We start from the raw sequence: 16,057 nt of genomic DNA on the forward strand, positions 1-16,057 counted from the left end.
CATTGATGTAAAAAAAATGGGGTAACTTGTTTAAGTGAATTTTAAGTTCTAAAATGCATCACAATGCAGGATTTTGGGTGCCGGATCCCCCCCCCCCTTACTTGGCTTTGATTATTTTCAGGATGTTTAGGAAAGGGACACTTTCATCTCTGATAAGAATATGCAAGTCAGTCGAGTAGTTCTCGTTATATTGATAGTTACGTCATCAAAGTCTTTGCACAGATGTGAAATTACGTGACATGCATGAGCTCAACTGTTGTTTACACGAAACAGTGTTTATTATGTAAGCTTGAAAATTTGTGCATGAAATACTTGGGGTTCTGGGTTATCGAAACAATGTTTATTATGTAAGCTTGAAAATTTGTGCATGAAATACTTGGGGTTCTGGGTTATCTAGAATCTTGATCACAGGTCAGGAAAGTGTTCTGAATTTGGTCAAGTTAAATATACAGGTGTAATTGTAACAATAACAGGCTACAGAAACCAAGATTATCTCAAGGGTTCTGACACCATACATAATTATATCAAAGGTATATCTAAGGATTGTTAATAAAAGAAAAAATAAATTCTGAGTCAAAATATGAAATTTATTTATGCAAGTAATATTAAGTATCCAGTTAAAATATGACTATATACAGAAGCTTTTTTTTAATAATGTCTTTATTTCTTTCCGTTACCTTTATTTATGTAAGTAATATTAAGTATCCAGTTAAAATATGACTATATACAGAAGTTTTTTTTAATAATGTCTTTATTTCTTTCCGTTACCTTTATTTATGCAAGTAATATTAAGTATCCAGTTAAAATATGACTATATACAGAAGTTTTTTTTTAATAATGTCTTTATTTCTTTCCGTTACCTTTATTTATGCAAGTAATATTAAGTATCCAGTTAAAATATGACTATATACAGAAGTTTTTTTTTAATAATGTCTTTATTTCTTTCCATTACCTTTTTCAGTCAACAAAAAATTCAACAATTTTTGGCATCACAAGAAACATAGAGCAGATGGGTGGAAACCTGGCGTAAGTGTTTTATTATTTGTAACATCCATAAGTGGCAATTTCTCAAACATAAGCTGTTGTAGTGGTCTTTCTTCCAAAGGACACATCTGACCTAAAAATCACTTATGTTGATAGGTAACTTTTCATAAGTGAACAGTTGGTATTAAATTTAAACTCTTGTTTATGACAAGATTAGTTAATAACTTAAAGCTGATTTGGACACTACTCGATAAAGATTTTGAGCTTAGCTTTGCTGCTAATAATTATTTAATTATAGTGTTCACAAGAATTACTGAGTACAAGGACAATAGCTAAGATCCAGTTATTTTTTATGTACTTGTACAGGGACGTAACATGTTAATATATCCAACCAGTAACTTATAAACTCAAATATTGTTAGCTTGTCCAGTTTAGCACTGGCCTTTTGCAACTGTAAGCCTGACTTGATTTGTCAGTGTGCATGGTATTCAAATACAAAACTTCTTAAAGTTTTCTTATATAAATATTTATATAAGATATTAAAAGTTCTCATTTCTTTTACTTAAACAGTTCTACGTCCTCAAGAGAACATATGGTGTACACTTTGGACTGCATCAGGGATAATCTGTAAGTGTTCATATTTTTGTTAAGGATAAGATACAAAAAATATATTCTAGATCCTAAGGCTATGCTACTTCTGTATTAACGTACTGTACACGACTTAAAAATAAATACATGTAAATAGAAAATTGTCCTTAATAATCTTAGTGTTATCAATGAAAACAGAGTGGCTACTATTTTATAACAGTACTGTGTTAACAGTGGCTACTCTTTTATAACAGTACTGTGTTAACAGTGTGGGCTACTATTTTATAACAGTACTGTGTTAACAGTGACTACTATTTTATAACAGTACTGTGTTAACAGAGTGGCTACTATTTTATAACAGTACTGTGTTAACAGTGACTACTATTTTATAACAGTACTGTGTTAACAGAGTGGCTACTATTTTATAACAGTACTGTGTTAACAGTGGCTACTATTTTATATCAGTACTGTGTTAACAGAGTGCCTATTATTTTACTACAGCACATTGTTTTATTTGATGGTATTTATGACAATGTTTCGTTAGTGATAATATATTTTGTTTTATAAACGTAGACAATGTTTTAAGTTGTAGCAACACTTGTAGGTTTGTGACCTTGTTTTGAAATGTTAAAAATAGTGAAAGCTTTTCTCTCCCTACTTAACTTCCAGATAAAGGTATGAAGGTAGCTATAACACTGATATTTGTGGTAATAAATATAGAAAGATACCTTTATAACTTAATGTGTAATTCTTCTTAGACTTTGTCATGATTAGTGTACTTGTGTATATATATATATATATATATATATATGAGTGCTTTTAGGATAATTGGTTCTTGTATGCAGAGTCTGAATACCTGCTTTCAGAATAAAATTTTTACGTCACAAAATTTTATAAAATAAGCTTGTTATCTCTGCACACTTGTGTTAAGTTTCTAAGGAATATTAAAGAATTCTGGTAAGTCTTAGCAGTGCATAGTACCAAAATGACGTAGGCTAAGTGGATTTTATTCCTTTTCTTTGGGGAACATAAGTTGTTCTTCTGAATGATTTATTAAGTCTAAGTCTACATATCGTTTTTTTTTTAATATTTGTAAAAATTAATGCAAGTGATGATTGCACTTTATTAGAATGATGTTCCAGGTCTCGCACTACCTACAGACCTGCTTCCTCAATTTGCGTTTTTGTTCACGTGAAACATTGTTAATCCTTTCCAGACCAGCGAGCACCTTTCAAGTGTTGAGTGCACACTTGCATATCAAATTACAAACATTTAAGTAAAAATGTTTTAGAATTTATAATTTGTTATTTTATTACATTTACTCAGAGTAATTTAAAAAAAAATGAAATGAAAAAATTTCATATGCACATTTCTTTTTCTGCACAGCTACAACGAGTTTCACTGGTAAACGACAAACTTTGATATATTTAAAAATTTTGTGCCCATCCCAGAGCACCGATTTTTATTCTCTAAGAAACTATTTCCTGAAAATACAACTAACAAAGTCTCTTTCTCACGTGACTTTCCTTTTCTGTCTCACAATTTATTACTCCAGACCTCTATTCACATCACGTGGTGTGAGGTCTTAAAAGTGTCTGAACAACTACTAATGAAAACGGCTTTGAAAAACGTTACAGGCAAAGTTTTAATACCACTGAATATAGCACATTATAAACTATTTATGTCAGTGTACAGTGAGTAAAGTATTTTGAGAAGTGATGTATGGTTTCACAAGAAATATTTTAAGGTAAATCGGTCAAGCTGAAATTGACTGAATGTATAAAATGGAACTTCCCGATGAAAAATAAAAATTTAAATCATATAGAAATTGTAAGATGGAAGAAAATATTTTCCATTTTTGTTCTTTCCAAAGCAGTGTCAAAATTTTTCTAATTCCACAACATAAAAAAAACAGTCATATTATTATTACTTTTTTATTAACGGAGCTAGATATTATTATTAGACATGACGTAAGTTTCGTGCAGTTTGGTTATAAGTATCTCCACTGCTTGAAGGAAAAAGTCAACGGATATCAGTTATACCCGTTTGCCTGGCCCAGAAAGTGTTAACCTCTGTATATGTCCTGTTATATATATCATTTTTACATAATATATTATCTTAACGTATTTACGTTAGTGAGAAAGGGCTACAGTACCTAGCTGAAGTTACTTCTCAACATGCATTCAAGCCGTGGGAGTTAGGAGACTTTGCCCCGAGAATGAAAGTAGATTTGGCTCTTTTTAAGGATCAACCCCAAGCTGGTAGGTTTTAATGCAAGTTTTCTTCCAAATTCTAGTGTTTATATCGTAAGAGACGTAATATAGTCAAATTTTTATTCTGGTTTTATCATTATGTTAGGAGATTAGTCATTAATAGTAGCAGAAAAGTTTGTTTTAAAACAACTTATTCCTTCACTGTTTAAAACTTTGAAACTTTTAAGTCTGTTAGAATCTTGTTTACAACTACTAGTGACTTTATTAAAGTTCGGGTAATATTTAGAAGTAATGCAGTGATGTATAAGTGCTTTATTAATAATTATTGTTTTGTTACTGGTAGTGTTGATGGAGGCTCTCCACCATGCTGCTTTTATCGGTGGTTTGAGTCATTCTTTATACTCCCCCGATTTTATGATAGGAAAGCACAATTCTGAAATGGTAAGAACTTGTCATTTTCATCGTAGTTTTTTAGGAACGGAAATCATAATTTCAGCCGTTACTTTTTATGTAGAGAAAGTAATTCAGACTTTCGTTTTTTTTACGTACATTCTGAACAGTTTGTAAATGTTCTTTCTGTAGTGATTACATTGTTCTGTTGATAACAAAGAAAGAATATTTTAAATTGTTTTTGCATGTGTGTTAATCAATCCAAACTGATCAAATCACAAGTACGAAGATCACTTTAGGGCCTGATCCTTCTGATCCAGTAAAAAAAACAAAAAAAAACTGTACCTTCACATCTTAAGAATAGACTTAACAGATGTTTTTCGGTCTTGAAGACATAATTATTTCAAGTTTCTAGCGATCTGCATTAATACTTTTTTATTTCCAAAATTAAGTTTGAAAAAATTATGAATACAATATTTTCCCTGCAAACATCATTTAAATCTAATAAATATGATTTAGTTATGTGGTTTGAAATCATGTTGTAAGGTACACAGCCAAGGCAAGATTTTTATGTAAACTCAAAATTCCTTCTTCCAGTAGGCATCCTTGATGCTTTTAAGAATTTTTGTTTTGACAAATAACCGTGATTGAGATTTTCATATTTTAAATGATGTCCTAATCTTGCACCAGTCCTATGCTAAAAATCATGAACTGCTATACATATGTTACATTATGAACTGTTACACATCTGTTACATTATGAACTGCTATACATATGTTACATTATGAACTGTTACACATCTGTTACATTATGAACTGCTTTTATAATGTAACAGATGTGTAACAGTTCATAATGTAACATATGTGTGACAGTTCATAATGTAACATATGTATAGCAGTTCATAATGTAACAGATGTGTAACAGTTTATAATGTAACAGATGTGTGACAGTTCATAATGTAACAGATGTGTAACAGTTCATAATGTAACAGATGTGTGACAGTTCATAATGTAACATGTGTAGCAGTTCATGAAATGACAAAGACATGGATCAGTTCATAATGTAACAGATGTGTAACAGTTCATAATGTAACATGTGTAGCAGTTCATGACATGACAGAAACATTTAGCAGTTCATGACATGACAAAGACATGGATAAGTTAATCATGTAACAAAGACATGATCAGTTCATAACATAACCAAGATATGTTTGAAGCTGTCAAATGTATATGTAGTTAACATTAGAAAACATACTGCAAAAGGTTTGAGTTTTGATTGTTTTTTTCTTTCTAGCTTCAGAGCTATGTAAAGGATACATTTACAACAGGAAGAGCTACAGTAGTAGGCTTAGGTGTGGATCACGATTTGTTTGTTGAACAAGTGGAGAATTTGTTTCACTTTGAGAATGGGAAAGGAACTACTGATGTGGGCTCATCAAAGTACGGAGGAGGTAGGTTTCGTTTATGAAATATTTAAAATAATTAAATGCATGTACAGTTTGTATACAACGAACACTATTAATCCGGACATCAAAAGTTTGCATTTTTTTTTTGCTCATAGACAGATCTTCACACCGAGAAATATAATCAGTAATTTGTATACTCGTGTTTCAAATCCGAACAGCTATATTTTTTTAAATGTTTTTCCTGTGGATACGTGATTCAGTAATTCATACGTAACTCCACAGGGGTCGAATGGGGGTTGATCAGAACAGAAAAGAAGTAATCGTTACTGAACACGAAACATCTGTACTTGCAGTAGGCACCAATTTATATCTCGCAATCATTAGCATGACTTAGGCTACAGTTGTGTAAAGCAACTCGGCTCCTAAACAAATACATGTTAAAATATCAACAGCATTAAAACATGAGGTTTGTTTACAAAAAAAAGCAATGCATGAATCATTAGCATGACTTAGGCTACAGTTGTATAAAGCAACTCAGCTCCTAAACAAATACATGTTAAAATATCAACAGCATTAAAACATGAGGTTTGTTTACAAAAAAAAGCAATGCATGAATCATTAGCATGACTTAGGCTACAGTTGTGTAAAGCAACTCGGCTCCTAAACAAATACATGTTAAAATATCAACAGCATTAAAACATGAGGTTTGTTTACAAAAAAAAAGCAATGCATGAATCGTGTATTTTTGTATTCTATAAGTCATTGGTTTTAACAAACTGATTTATCCCAAAATATTGACATAATACTCCACCTTGTATAATTATTGACAACTTATAATAAACTGCTAAGTTCATTTTACGTAAAGTTGTTTGCCCAGCCTTCCTAGATTACGTTCTTACACATATTGATTAATAACACGTGCTATAAAAAGATCGATTGATTCGACCAAGTACTTCATTACAAACGTGTTTGGTTTTGTTGTATATGACCTGTAATATGAGATTATGGAAAGTTTATCTGTTACGTTAACATTTTTTTAACTGGAAGAAAATGTGAATAGAATTTGTTTCTTCACCAGCCATCTTTATGTCATTGGATTTCGCGTTGAAGAATAACCTAAGTATTGTTTCTGTGTGTAAATTAGTATACCACATTTATTAACAGATATTTTGATTAATATAGATATAGGAATATTGCTGACTTTTGAACTGAATGTTAATATAAAAGTCTACACTACAGGTATCAAAGCAAACAGTAAAGATACTTTAATATTAGATTTTTTTAAAGCATGCATCTTTCCATATCTAACTATTTCAGGGATCATTAATTCTGGAAAGTTTAAAAAAACAAAAGGCAATTACTTCATAAATCAGTGCATATTTAGAGCAGGTGAAAACTGTGATGTTTGTTGTCATAATTAACACTTATGCTACAGAATCTATTGTACATAGAAGAAGCTCATTCCTATAATGTAAATATTCTCTTCAGTTTGTAAATGTTAAAAATTATATTATAACAATATGAAAAAATGGTTTTTAACATCTAACTCAACAATTTGAATGTTATTAGGCTACTGTAAAATCAATAACATTGGTATTAAAAAGGGAAAAATAACACTTTATATTACTAAGTTTAATACAGAACACTTAAGTTTAAACTTAGTATACGAGATCACTTAAAAATTCCCAATCACTGCCTTGAAATAACGATTCAATTTTTGAACTAATATTTTCCTTAACGTATACGTTTCTCAGTGAACTGCTGGTACTTACTCTAACTTATGATCATCAAAACTGAACAAGAAATGTACTGATGAAGAATATGGGAGATAGTTTATCATATCTGCGTGACTCACGAACTACTTCAAAGGCCTGACTATTTTACTGTTATAAATATTCATCAATTCATTAACCTGATCTTTACTGTTTGCTTTGAGACCTGTGGTGTAGACTTCTGATCTTTACTGTTTGCTTTGAGACCTGTGGTGTAGACTTCTGATCTTTACTGTTTGCTTTGACACCTTTGGTGTAGACTTCTGATCTTTACTGTTTGCTTTGACATCTGTGGTGTAGACTTCTGATCTTTACTGTTTGCTTTGAGACCTGTGGTGTAGACTTCTGATCTTTGCTGAACATCGGCTTAAGTGGTACATGCAAAAGAGAATGGTGGCACCTCCCACCCCCTCCCTCTACTGAACAGGATGCTAGTTTATTGCAGGTTAACCGCCAGCTAACAACTGGAACACATCATACGGCTGAATAGACTGACACAACTGGGTTAAAATGTCTTGCTTAAGGACACAACAGCACAATGTGAGCTAGCCTTGAATTTCCAGCCATCTGACTATGAGACCAAAGCACAAAGTCACTGAGCCATGCTGCTCCCTCATTAACATCATAATAACTTAAGAAATCTTTGATATGCAAATAAAAAAACAACTGGCTGAATGTGTGAAATAATTTAGTATTTTTATAGTAGAAGAACTACGTTGTTGGAAACAAAGTTTGTGTTTTGTTTTTCTGTTAACTAGGTTTTATAGAAAAACTACGTTGTTGGAAACAGAAAGTTCATGTTTTGTTTTCCTGTTAACTAGGTTTTATAGAAGAACTACGTTGTTGGAAACAGAAAGTTCATGCTTTGTTTTTCTGTTAACTAGGTTTTATAGAAGAACTACGTTGTTGGAAACAGAAAGTTCATGTTTTTTTTTTTCTGTTAACTAGGTTTTATAGAAGACCTACAACATGGTTTATTGTCCACTGTTGGAAACAGAAAGTTCGTGTTTTGTTTTTCTGTTAACTAGGTTTTATACTGCTATGACCTCATTAATTATGATTTAAAAAGAAAAGCCATCTGTCAGTTTCTTTGTGTGTAATACTCATATTATGAGCCATTTTAAATTTAAGTTGCACCATTGTTATTGATTTTCTGAGATTGTGCTTGAAAATTGTTTTTATTTTTTTCATGTGTGATCGTTTAGAAGTACTTCTTTAGGATATTGTATCTAACCTAATTTACGAAGACTTTCAGAAATTGTCTCAAGTGTAAAGACCATTCTATATCATAAGATACATCGTTTTCCTGAATTACTTACAGGGGAAGTTCGTGTGGAGTCGGCGGGTCCCATCAGCTATGCTGCAGTTGTAGCCGAAGGTGCAAGGTAAATAGTTTTTTTCTCGTGTGTCCATTATACTAAAGACCTGCTATTTTTTGTTTTATTTTGATTGAAATTGTATTTTATATTTAAGAAATTGCAAAGATTTGTTAGGTACGTATCATAGAAATAAATGCTAGTTATGTTTGTGATTCTAATTCCCTGTGTTTTGAAAAGATTTTACTTTGATGCAAAAATCCTATGAGGCCTGTCTTCCTGTGTGTCTTGTTACACAAACCTTGATAATTAAGGCAGTACTTAAAACATGAAATATTTGGTTATTTCTAGTCTGACAAATCTGAAAGAGATGTTATGTTTAGCCATGCTCCAGAGGATCCTTGGAGTGGGACCAACTATAAAATACAGTGAGGGACTGCACTCAAAGCTCAGCAGTGCAGGAGCTAAAGCTACAAATGAACCATTTGGTGTAGGTAGTCTCATGTCTCTCGTATAATATGTTTGTTTTTAATTAATTTCTTTGATGGAGTCAATGGCTCTACCTCTTCATTATGATACAATGATTATTACTCTAGGTTTTAATTTTAACTTTCAAAGTGTTTTTAGTGTAACTTGAGATATATTTATTTGTCTCAAAGCTTAAGAAACAGGTTGTGGGTACTCGGACGCTTCTCTTGGCTTTACCAAAATGTTTTATTTGTACGGTTAACAGATGTAATGTTTTAACTATGATGTGAATGAATCATTGATGTTCAAATTTTACTGGTAGTAACTGTTGATGGAAAACCAATTGCCAAATGCTGTATTTTGTCTCTAACAAAAGTAAAAGTCATATAACTTCCATGAGTTCTTATTAATTTCATCCTGCTTATGTGTATTGCATAAATGTCATTTCCATGGTGTAAGAACTAATCGAAGCCATTAGATGTTATAGTTACGTCTAACGAGTTTTTATTATCACTGATCGTGTGAAGCTATATTATCATTTCCTGTGTGATCCTTCTATGGTTTCTCCTAAACTAAGTTTAGTAATTGTTAACAAAAAACAGCAATCAAGTCTGAAAAACGTAAACCAATTGTCATTTCTTAGCTTAAAATTCAGAAATTCACATAAGTGGGAAGGAGTAAACTAAACGTTTACAGTCAGTGTTTTATACTGTCTACCATTAGTTTCTGTTCAGCTGCCGTAGAGAACTTAGTCAGTGAAACCTTCCCAACATTTATAAATCCTCGTCAAGAACTTTGTCTGTCAATCAGCTACAATTTAATGTTACACCTGATGCACCACAGATGTCAAGTATACTTAAATTCAAACATCTGTGACAGAGATATGCCAGCAAAGTAAAAGCTATGTTTTGTATCAAAGCATAAGTGATTAATTCATTCACAACTAAAGGAAAAGGTTCTTACCAAACACAAAAACAGAAGGGTCCAAGAGTTATATATTTTTTCTTTAATTGATAAGTATTAATCTTATTTCTAAAATCACTAAGTGTAGACTGTCTCAACCAACATGCTAAGTTTTTGTTTTGGTTGTAGAAGTAGAATATATCTTATTCTAATAGGCAAAATATTCCCTAATCCTGTTAACGTGGCCAGTTTTCAATAAATAATTTATATTAACCTTCAATCATTTATTATATGTACATTTTCCAATACCCTTAAATCGTATACGTCATTTTGTGGTTGATGCTTTTTCTATACTCAAATAAAGTCGTACTTTTCATTTTGTTATATATTTGAGTGAGGTTTAATTATTGGAAAGAGTTTAAACATATCTTGAAAATGAACTGCAAGTTGAATCAAGGTTAAATTACACTTGAAAACTTTAAGGTAAACAAGCAATGAATAAACTGAGCACTTCCAGCATAGACAACCTTATCGGAATTAGTTTAGACAATGGACAACCTTATTGGGATTAGTTTAGACAATGGACAACCTTATTGGGATTAGTTTAGACAATGGACAACCTTATCGGGATTAGTTTAGACAATGGACAACCTTTTCGGGATTAGTTTAGACAATGGACAACCTTATCGGGATTAGTTTAGACAATGGACAACTTTATCGGGATGAGTTTAGACATTGGATAACCTTATCGGGATTAGTTTAGACAATGGACAACCTTATCGGGATTAGTTTAGACAATGGACAACCTTATCGGGATTAGTTTAGACAATAGACAACCTTATAAGACATTGTAACATCGAAACATGTAGAGTCGTCAACTTTTTGAAGGCCATAGATAGGCCTAAATAAAATGTTTTTGATTGTGTACCAGTTTAATGTTGAATATTATTTATGATTTTAATAGACAGCCTTATCAGGATTAGTTTAGACAATGACAGTAAAGACTTACTGAACTTTGACTCTGATTTCTTTAGGTGGACTTCTGTAAAAACCAGGCGTATATGTTCATGGTAAAAGTTATAAGTGCAAGTGGAAAGTTCTCAAGAAATAGTGCAGTATTATTTTATATCATAAATTAAAATCAATAGTGCTTATAAAAATATATCTAGTGTATTATACGTCATATTGTTTATTAATTAATGAAATATTGAAGATTTTTATTTGAGGGTTCGTGATTCATAAGCTGTTGTTCATTGTATAAATTAAGGTAATTTATAGCACCAAATTATATGACGTTTGTGACCGTTCATCATATGCATTTTGCAATCGCAGAGATTGGGGTAAACAAATAATATAAAGAAGAAGAAAAAAGTTCATATAATTAAAGCTTTATGGGAACAAATGTTTATTTCAGATACTTTTTTTTTATCATTGTGCTTTTTGTCTTGCATTGAAAAGAATTAGATTTTTTTTCTTCATTTGAGCATTTAACGAGTATCTGAATTATTCATTGTTTAGTTTATCTCACTACAGCCTTCTTTGTATGCTTCCTAAGAACTTGTATTTTGTTCTCAAGTATTAAATTTTTATGACATTTAAATCTTTATAGACATTGTAATCCTACTTGTTACTTGTGCCCCCCCCCCCAGGATCTTCAGTATCTCTAACAAGTTTTGTGTTTATAAACAAAGAAATGCTACGAATTTTTAATGTTACAGGTGTCCAGTTTAAACGTCAATTACTCGGACAGTGGTCTGTTTGGTTTCGTTGTGGCTGGACAACACAGCTGTATGGATAAGGTAAGGTTTCAACCACACATTTTGTTTATGATTTTATGCTATATTAAGAAACAGTACAATTTTAATACTTATACGGGTGTTAAAAACTATGAAGAAAATTTTGTGATATTTTGTTAATCCTTTCCATTCTTTTATCTCATTTTTTTTTTTTACAGGCACAAGTGACATCGTGAAGTTTTGAACATTTTTATCTGTACATAATTTTTAAAAGGTTTACATCTTTTATAAGTAATATATATATTGAGATGAATACTGTCTGTTTTAATATTATATAATATATATCTTGTTGCATAATTTCTAAGAACAAAGTGATCGAGAGCATAACTTGGGTTTCGGATCAACGGTTACAGGCATGTAACTTAACAATATGTCATTTAGTGGTTTGTATTTCATTAGTAATTTTAAGTTTACCAAATCAGTCTGGTGTTCTAAAACACTTAGTAGTTTTCATGGTTTAGTTTCAAAAGATGTGTTTCAGACATAATTTCATTTCTGGGTTAATGATTTTTATTAACACAAATGCTGAAGTCCTGACACTAGAAAATCTTTTAATAATGTCATAATTTAAACATTGGTTTCGAATATGTCATTCATTACCAGAACAAACTCTGTCTCTGAGTTGCTCTCGTAAACTGATTTATGGCCAGGTGGTTAGGGCGCTCGACTCGCATTCTGAGGGTCGTGGGTTCGAATCCCCACCCTACAAAACATGCTCGTCCTTTCAGCTGTGAAGACGTTATAACGTGACGGTAAAAGAGTAGCCCAAGAGTTGACGGTGGGTGGTGATGACTAGCTACCTTCCCTCTAGTCTTACACTTCAAAATTAGGGGTGGCTAGCGTAGATAGCCCTCGTGTAGTTTTGTGCGAAATTCAAAACAAACAAACTGATTTATGGAGTAATACAACTGAAAAAGCAAAATAAAATGTCTTGAAAACTTATTTAATATATACCAAGTACAGTAAATTATACCAGTTTTTGTGATGTTTCAGTGATATTTCAAGATTTAAAAACAAACATAACCTAATAATGGTGACTGTCTCGTATGTACTTGTACTACAGAAACTTAAGTAATATTATTGTATCTTTACATCACATAGTATTGTTATGAACCAAATGTTGACTTGAAGTAGGCTTTTAAAGGCATTGCAAGAACAACAATACCAAATACTATTGTACCTGGTGGTGCTTTTACTGGTGAAACCATAGTCGTAATGTATGAAGTATTTGTAAAATCTACGGTAGTCTTGTTTTTTTTTCCTTAATTCTGTAAAGTATTGTATATTCATAATAAACTAAATGCATATCATATTTAAATTATTCATAAAGTTTGATCTGTAACCAACCTTACAAGCAATTCACGTTATCGTAAAGAGTTTTGTAAAAGGTTTCTAGTGTTATACACGAAGTTAGTAACTCTGTATCACAGCTAAGAAAAAAACTTGTACAGAAGTTTTGAAATTGTATTTGAAGATCTGTAGCTTTAAACGTCGAGAATTGTTTAATGTCACCTTAAAAATCGTACTCTTGTTTTTCAAACAGTTATTAAAATCCCTCGTGACTGAGATGCGTAGTACAGTCAAGAAAGTAACCGACCAGGATCTAAAGAATGCTAAGTAAGAAGCTACTTGTGTCATCTTATAACTAATTGAACGTAAACTAAAGATAGGAATATTGTTTGAATTAATAACAAATTTGTTAGTAGGGGATCTTATTTAATAAAAATAACGTTAAATCCTGTATTTTACTCTTGTAGCTGACTTCCGTTTGTTGTTTTGTATCACCCAAAGTCTGTAGACATCCTGTTACTAGACTGTTATATAACCCACTGTAATGAAATAAGGTTATTCATTAAAGATACTAAGTTGTTGAGAATACTTCCATGAAAACAATGTAATATATTTTTCTCATCACTGACATTTTGAATATGGTAAGGAAGAACGGTAGATGTGTAGTATAATTTCATTGGCCATTTACCATCAAGTTTTTTTTTGGGGGGGGGGGATTCCACCTGTCATCGTTGAGCCTGGACAACACAAAAGAAGGTTTTCTGCTTAATAATTTAAAATAATGAATAAATAGTGTTAATGCTACACATTGTTCAAATACCTGTGTAAGGTGTTTAAAGGTTTAGGTGGTGAAGTAAAGAACAACTTAACACATAACTTGTATATAAGTGTTTAAAGGTTTAGATTGTGAAGTAAAGAACAACTTAACACTTGTATGTAATTATATAAAGGTTTAGGTGGTGAAGTAAAGAACAACTTAACACATAACTTGTATATAAGTACTTTATACTCCACAGGAGCTCAGTTCTTTGGTTACATGTAACGTATTATCCAAGTGTAGTGATGTGGTGAAAATGTTTAAATATTATTGGTGAATATAGTGTATGCTACGTGACAAACAGTAAGAGTTCAATCCCTTGAGCGGACAACTGTATCCGTGAAGATGAATGTAGTTATGTTTACTATAATTCTGAATTTACTTATTGTATCTTTGGCAAGTTTTAGTGAACTTTATAAATTTATTGTGCACAAAAAAAAATTGATTCTTTTAATAAAGTATTTTTACTAAAGATATATTTCATAATTTTTATATCCTTGGTGGGCACAGCACAAACGTCCCATTGTGTAACTTTGTGCTTAACAAAAAGCAAACAAATCAATTGGTAACTTTTTCAGCTCTGTTTTCTTTTAAATTTATAGTTTTAATACTTGTACTTTAGACAACTGTCTTCTCCAAAAAAAACCAATAAATCAGAGTGAGAGCCATCTGTCATAAACACCACGAGCAAAGTGCATGATCCTTGCACTTTCAAGTGTAACTGTGCTAGGTCTCACTTGTTTTCAGTAAGTCTGTTAGAAATATACATTTTAGAACACAAAAATATAAAAGGCAGTAGAACAGAACATTCTAAAACTACTGTAGTTTAACTGGTATTTTATCTAAGCTATAATTAGGTTGAAATAAATTCATTAGTTGCTTGTAGTTGAACAACAATGATTACAGACAAATGATGTAAGAACAACTGTTTATGTATGGTCACCAAAAGGAAATAACTAAAGTTTAATTTTTGTAGTGAACAGTATGCTTTTTCCAGTCTTTATAAATGTGTTGACGTATTGTCTTGAAAGCTGGAGAGAGATGAAAGATGCTTCTATGGTGGGTTTGACAAATTTATTGATATTTCAACAAATCAAGGAGATAGGAGGCTCAAAGTTGATATTCTTGCTTTCGTGTATTATATGTGTTTCTGGTTGAATATTTGAAAGCTTTATCGAGGAAGTTATAAGGCCTATAGGGGAGAAATCAAAGTGCAGACTCATCACATGACACAGCTATCAAGACTGAGAATTATTTTAGATATTTCCTTTTAAAACTAAAACTTTAATTTTAAACTACACTTTGATGTGCCAAGTTTATTAATATATATTCATAAGACATAAGCCAGTGGCAGAGTCATAAATGCTGGTAGTTGGTAGCATAGTAAGTACCTGCAACTGATAATACTACGCCCAGATTCAGCAGTTATCATCGAGTAGAATTAACAGTTCCTTTTAACCCTGGGTCAAAGTTGCACGTGAACCACTTAGAGAGTTGCATTAAACAACTTTGCACAGATTAGATGTTCAACAATTAGACAATGTATAGCAAACCCATGACAATTAATGTGTGCAGAAGCCAAGTACGTAAAAAAAAAGATTTAATTTCATTTTTACTCATTTGTGAAATGCAAGAAACTTACATTTGATATATCCTGAGATGTGATGCCACTTATGACCTTCTCAAGGTCATCATGGTTGGTCAGCTTCCCTTGGACCAATGTCTGAATGCCCATATCCTGCAGGACATCAGCATGGTTTTCTTGTGCCATAAAGAAAGCAGCTTCCAGCTGGTGTCTGAAATGGTAGTAAACATACTATATATAGTTTGGTTTTTGAGTTTACTTACTGATTAATTATATTATATTACAAGTTACAGCTTTTACTGTCAGTAAGACTTGTTGTTAGAACAGTAAAAGCTGTAACTTGTAATATGATGTGTTAATCAGTAAGTAAACTCAAAAACCAAACTATATATATAACACATCATATTACAAGTTACAGCTTTTACTGTTCTAACAACAAATCTTACTGACTGTAAAAGCTGTAACTTGTAATATAATATAATTAATCAGTAAGTAAACTCAAAAACCAAACTATATATATAACACATCAT

The 16,057-nt window shown here is 31.6% G+C and overlaps 1 protein-coding gene across 1 annotated transcript in view; it reads left to right on the plus strand.

Annotated features, from left to right (window-relative positions):
- Positions 1-13,489, plus strand: part of LOC106470612 (cytochrome b-c1 complex subunit 2, mitochondrial-like) — a 21,639-nt gene extending 8,150 nt beyond the window's left edge. Inside the window, exons 4-12 of the mRNA XM_013931176.2 lie at positions 962-1,026; positions 1,555-1,611; positions 3,709-3,833; positions 4,129-4,226; positions 5,469-5,625; positions 8,674-8,737; positions 9,020-9,158; positions 11,758-11,838; positions 13,379-13,489. Coding sequence (XP_013786630.1) covers positions 962-1,026; positions 1,555-1,611; positions 3,709-3,833; positions 4,129-4,226; positions 5,469-5,625; positions 8,674-8,737; positions 9,020-9,158; positions 11,758-11,838; positions 13,379-13,456 — 864 coding nt within the window. The 3' untranslated portion in view covers positions 13,457-13,489. The remainder of the gene's footprint in view (positions 1-961; positions 1,027-1,554; positions 1,612-3,708; positions 3,834-4,128; positions 4,227-5,468; positions 5,626-8,673; positions 8,738-9,019; positions 9,159-11,757; positions 11,839-13,378) is intronic.
- The last annotated feature ends 2,568 nt before the right edge of the window (positions 13,490-16,057 follow it).

Source organism: Limulus polyphemus, unplaced genomic scaffold, assembly GCF_000517525.1.
Source record: "Limulus polyphemus unplaced genomic scaffold, Limulus_polyphemus-2.1.2 Scaffold4115, whole genome shotgun sequence".
Classification (NCBI taxonomy): domain Eukaryota; kingdom Metazoa; phylum Arthropoda; class Merostomata; order Xiphosura; family Limulidae; genus Limulus; species Limulus polyphemus.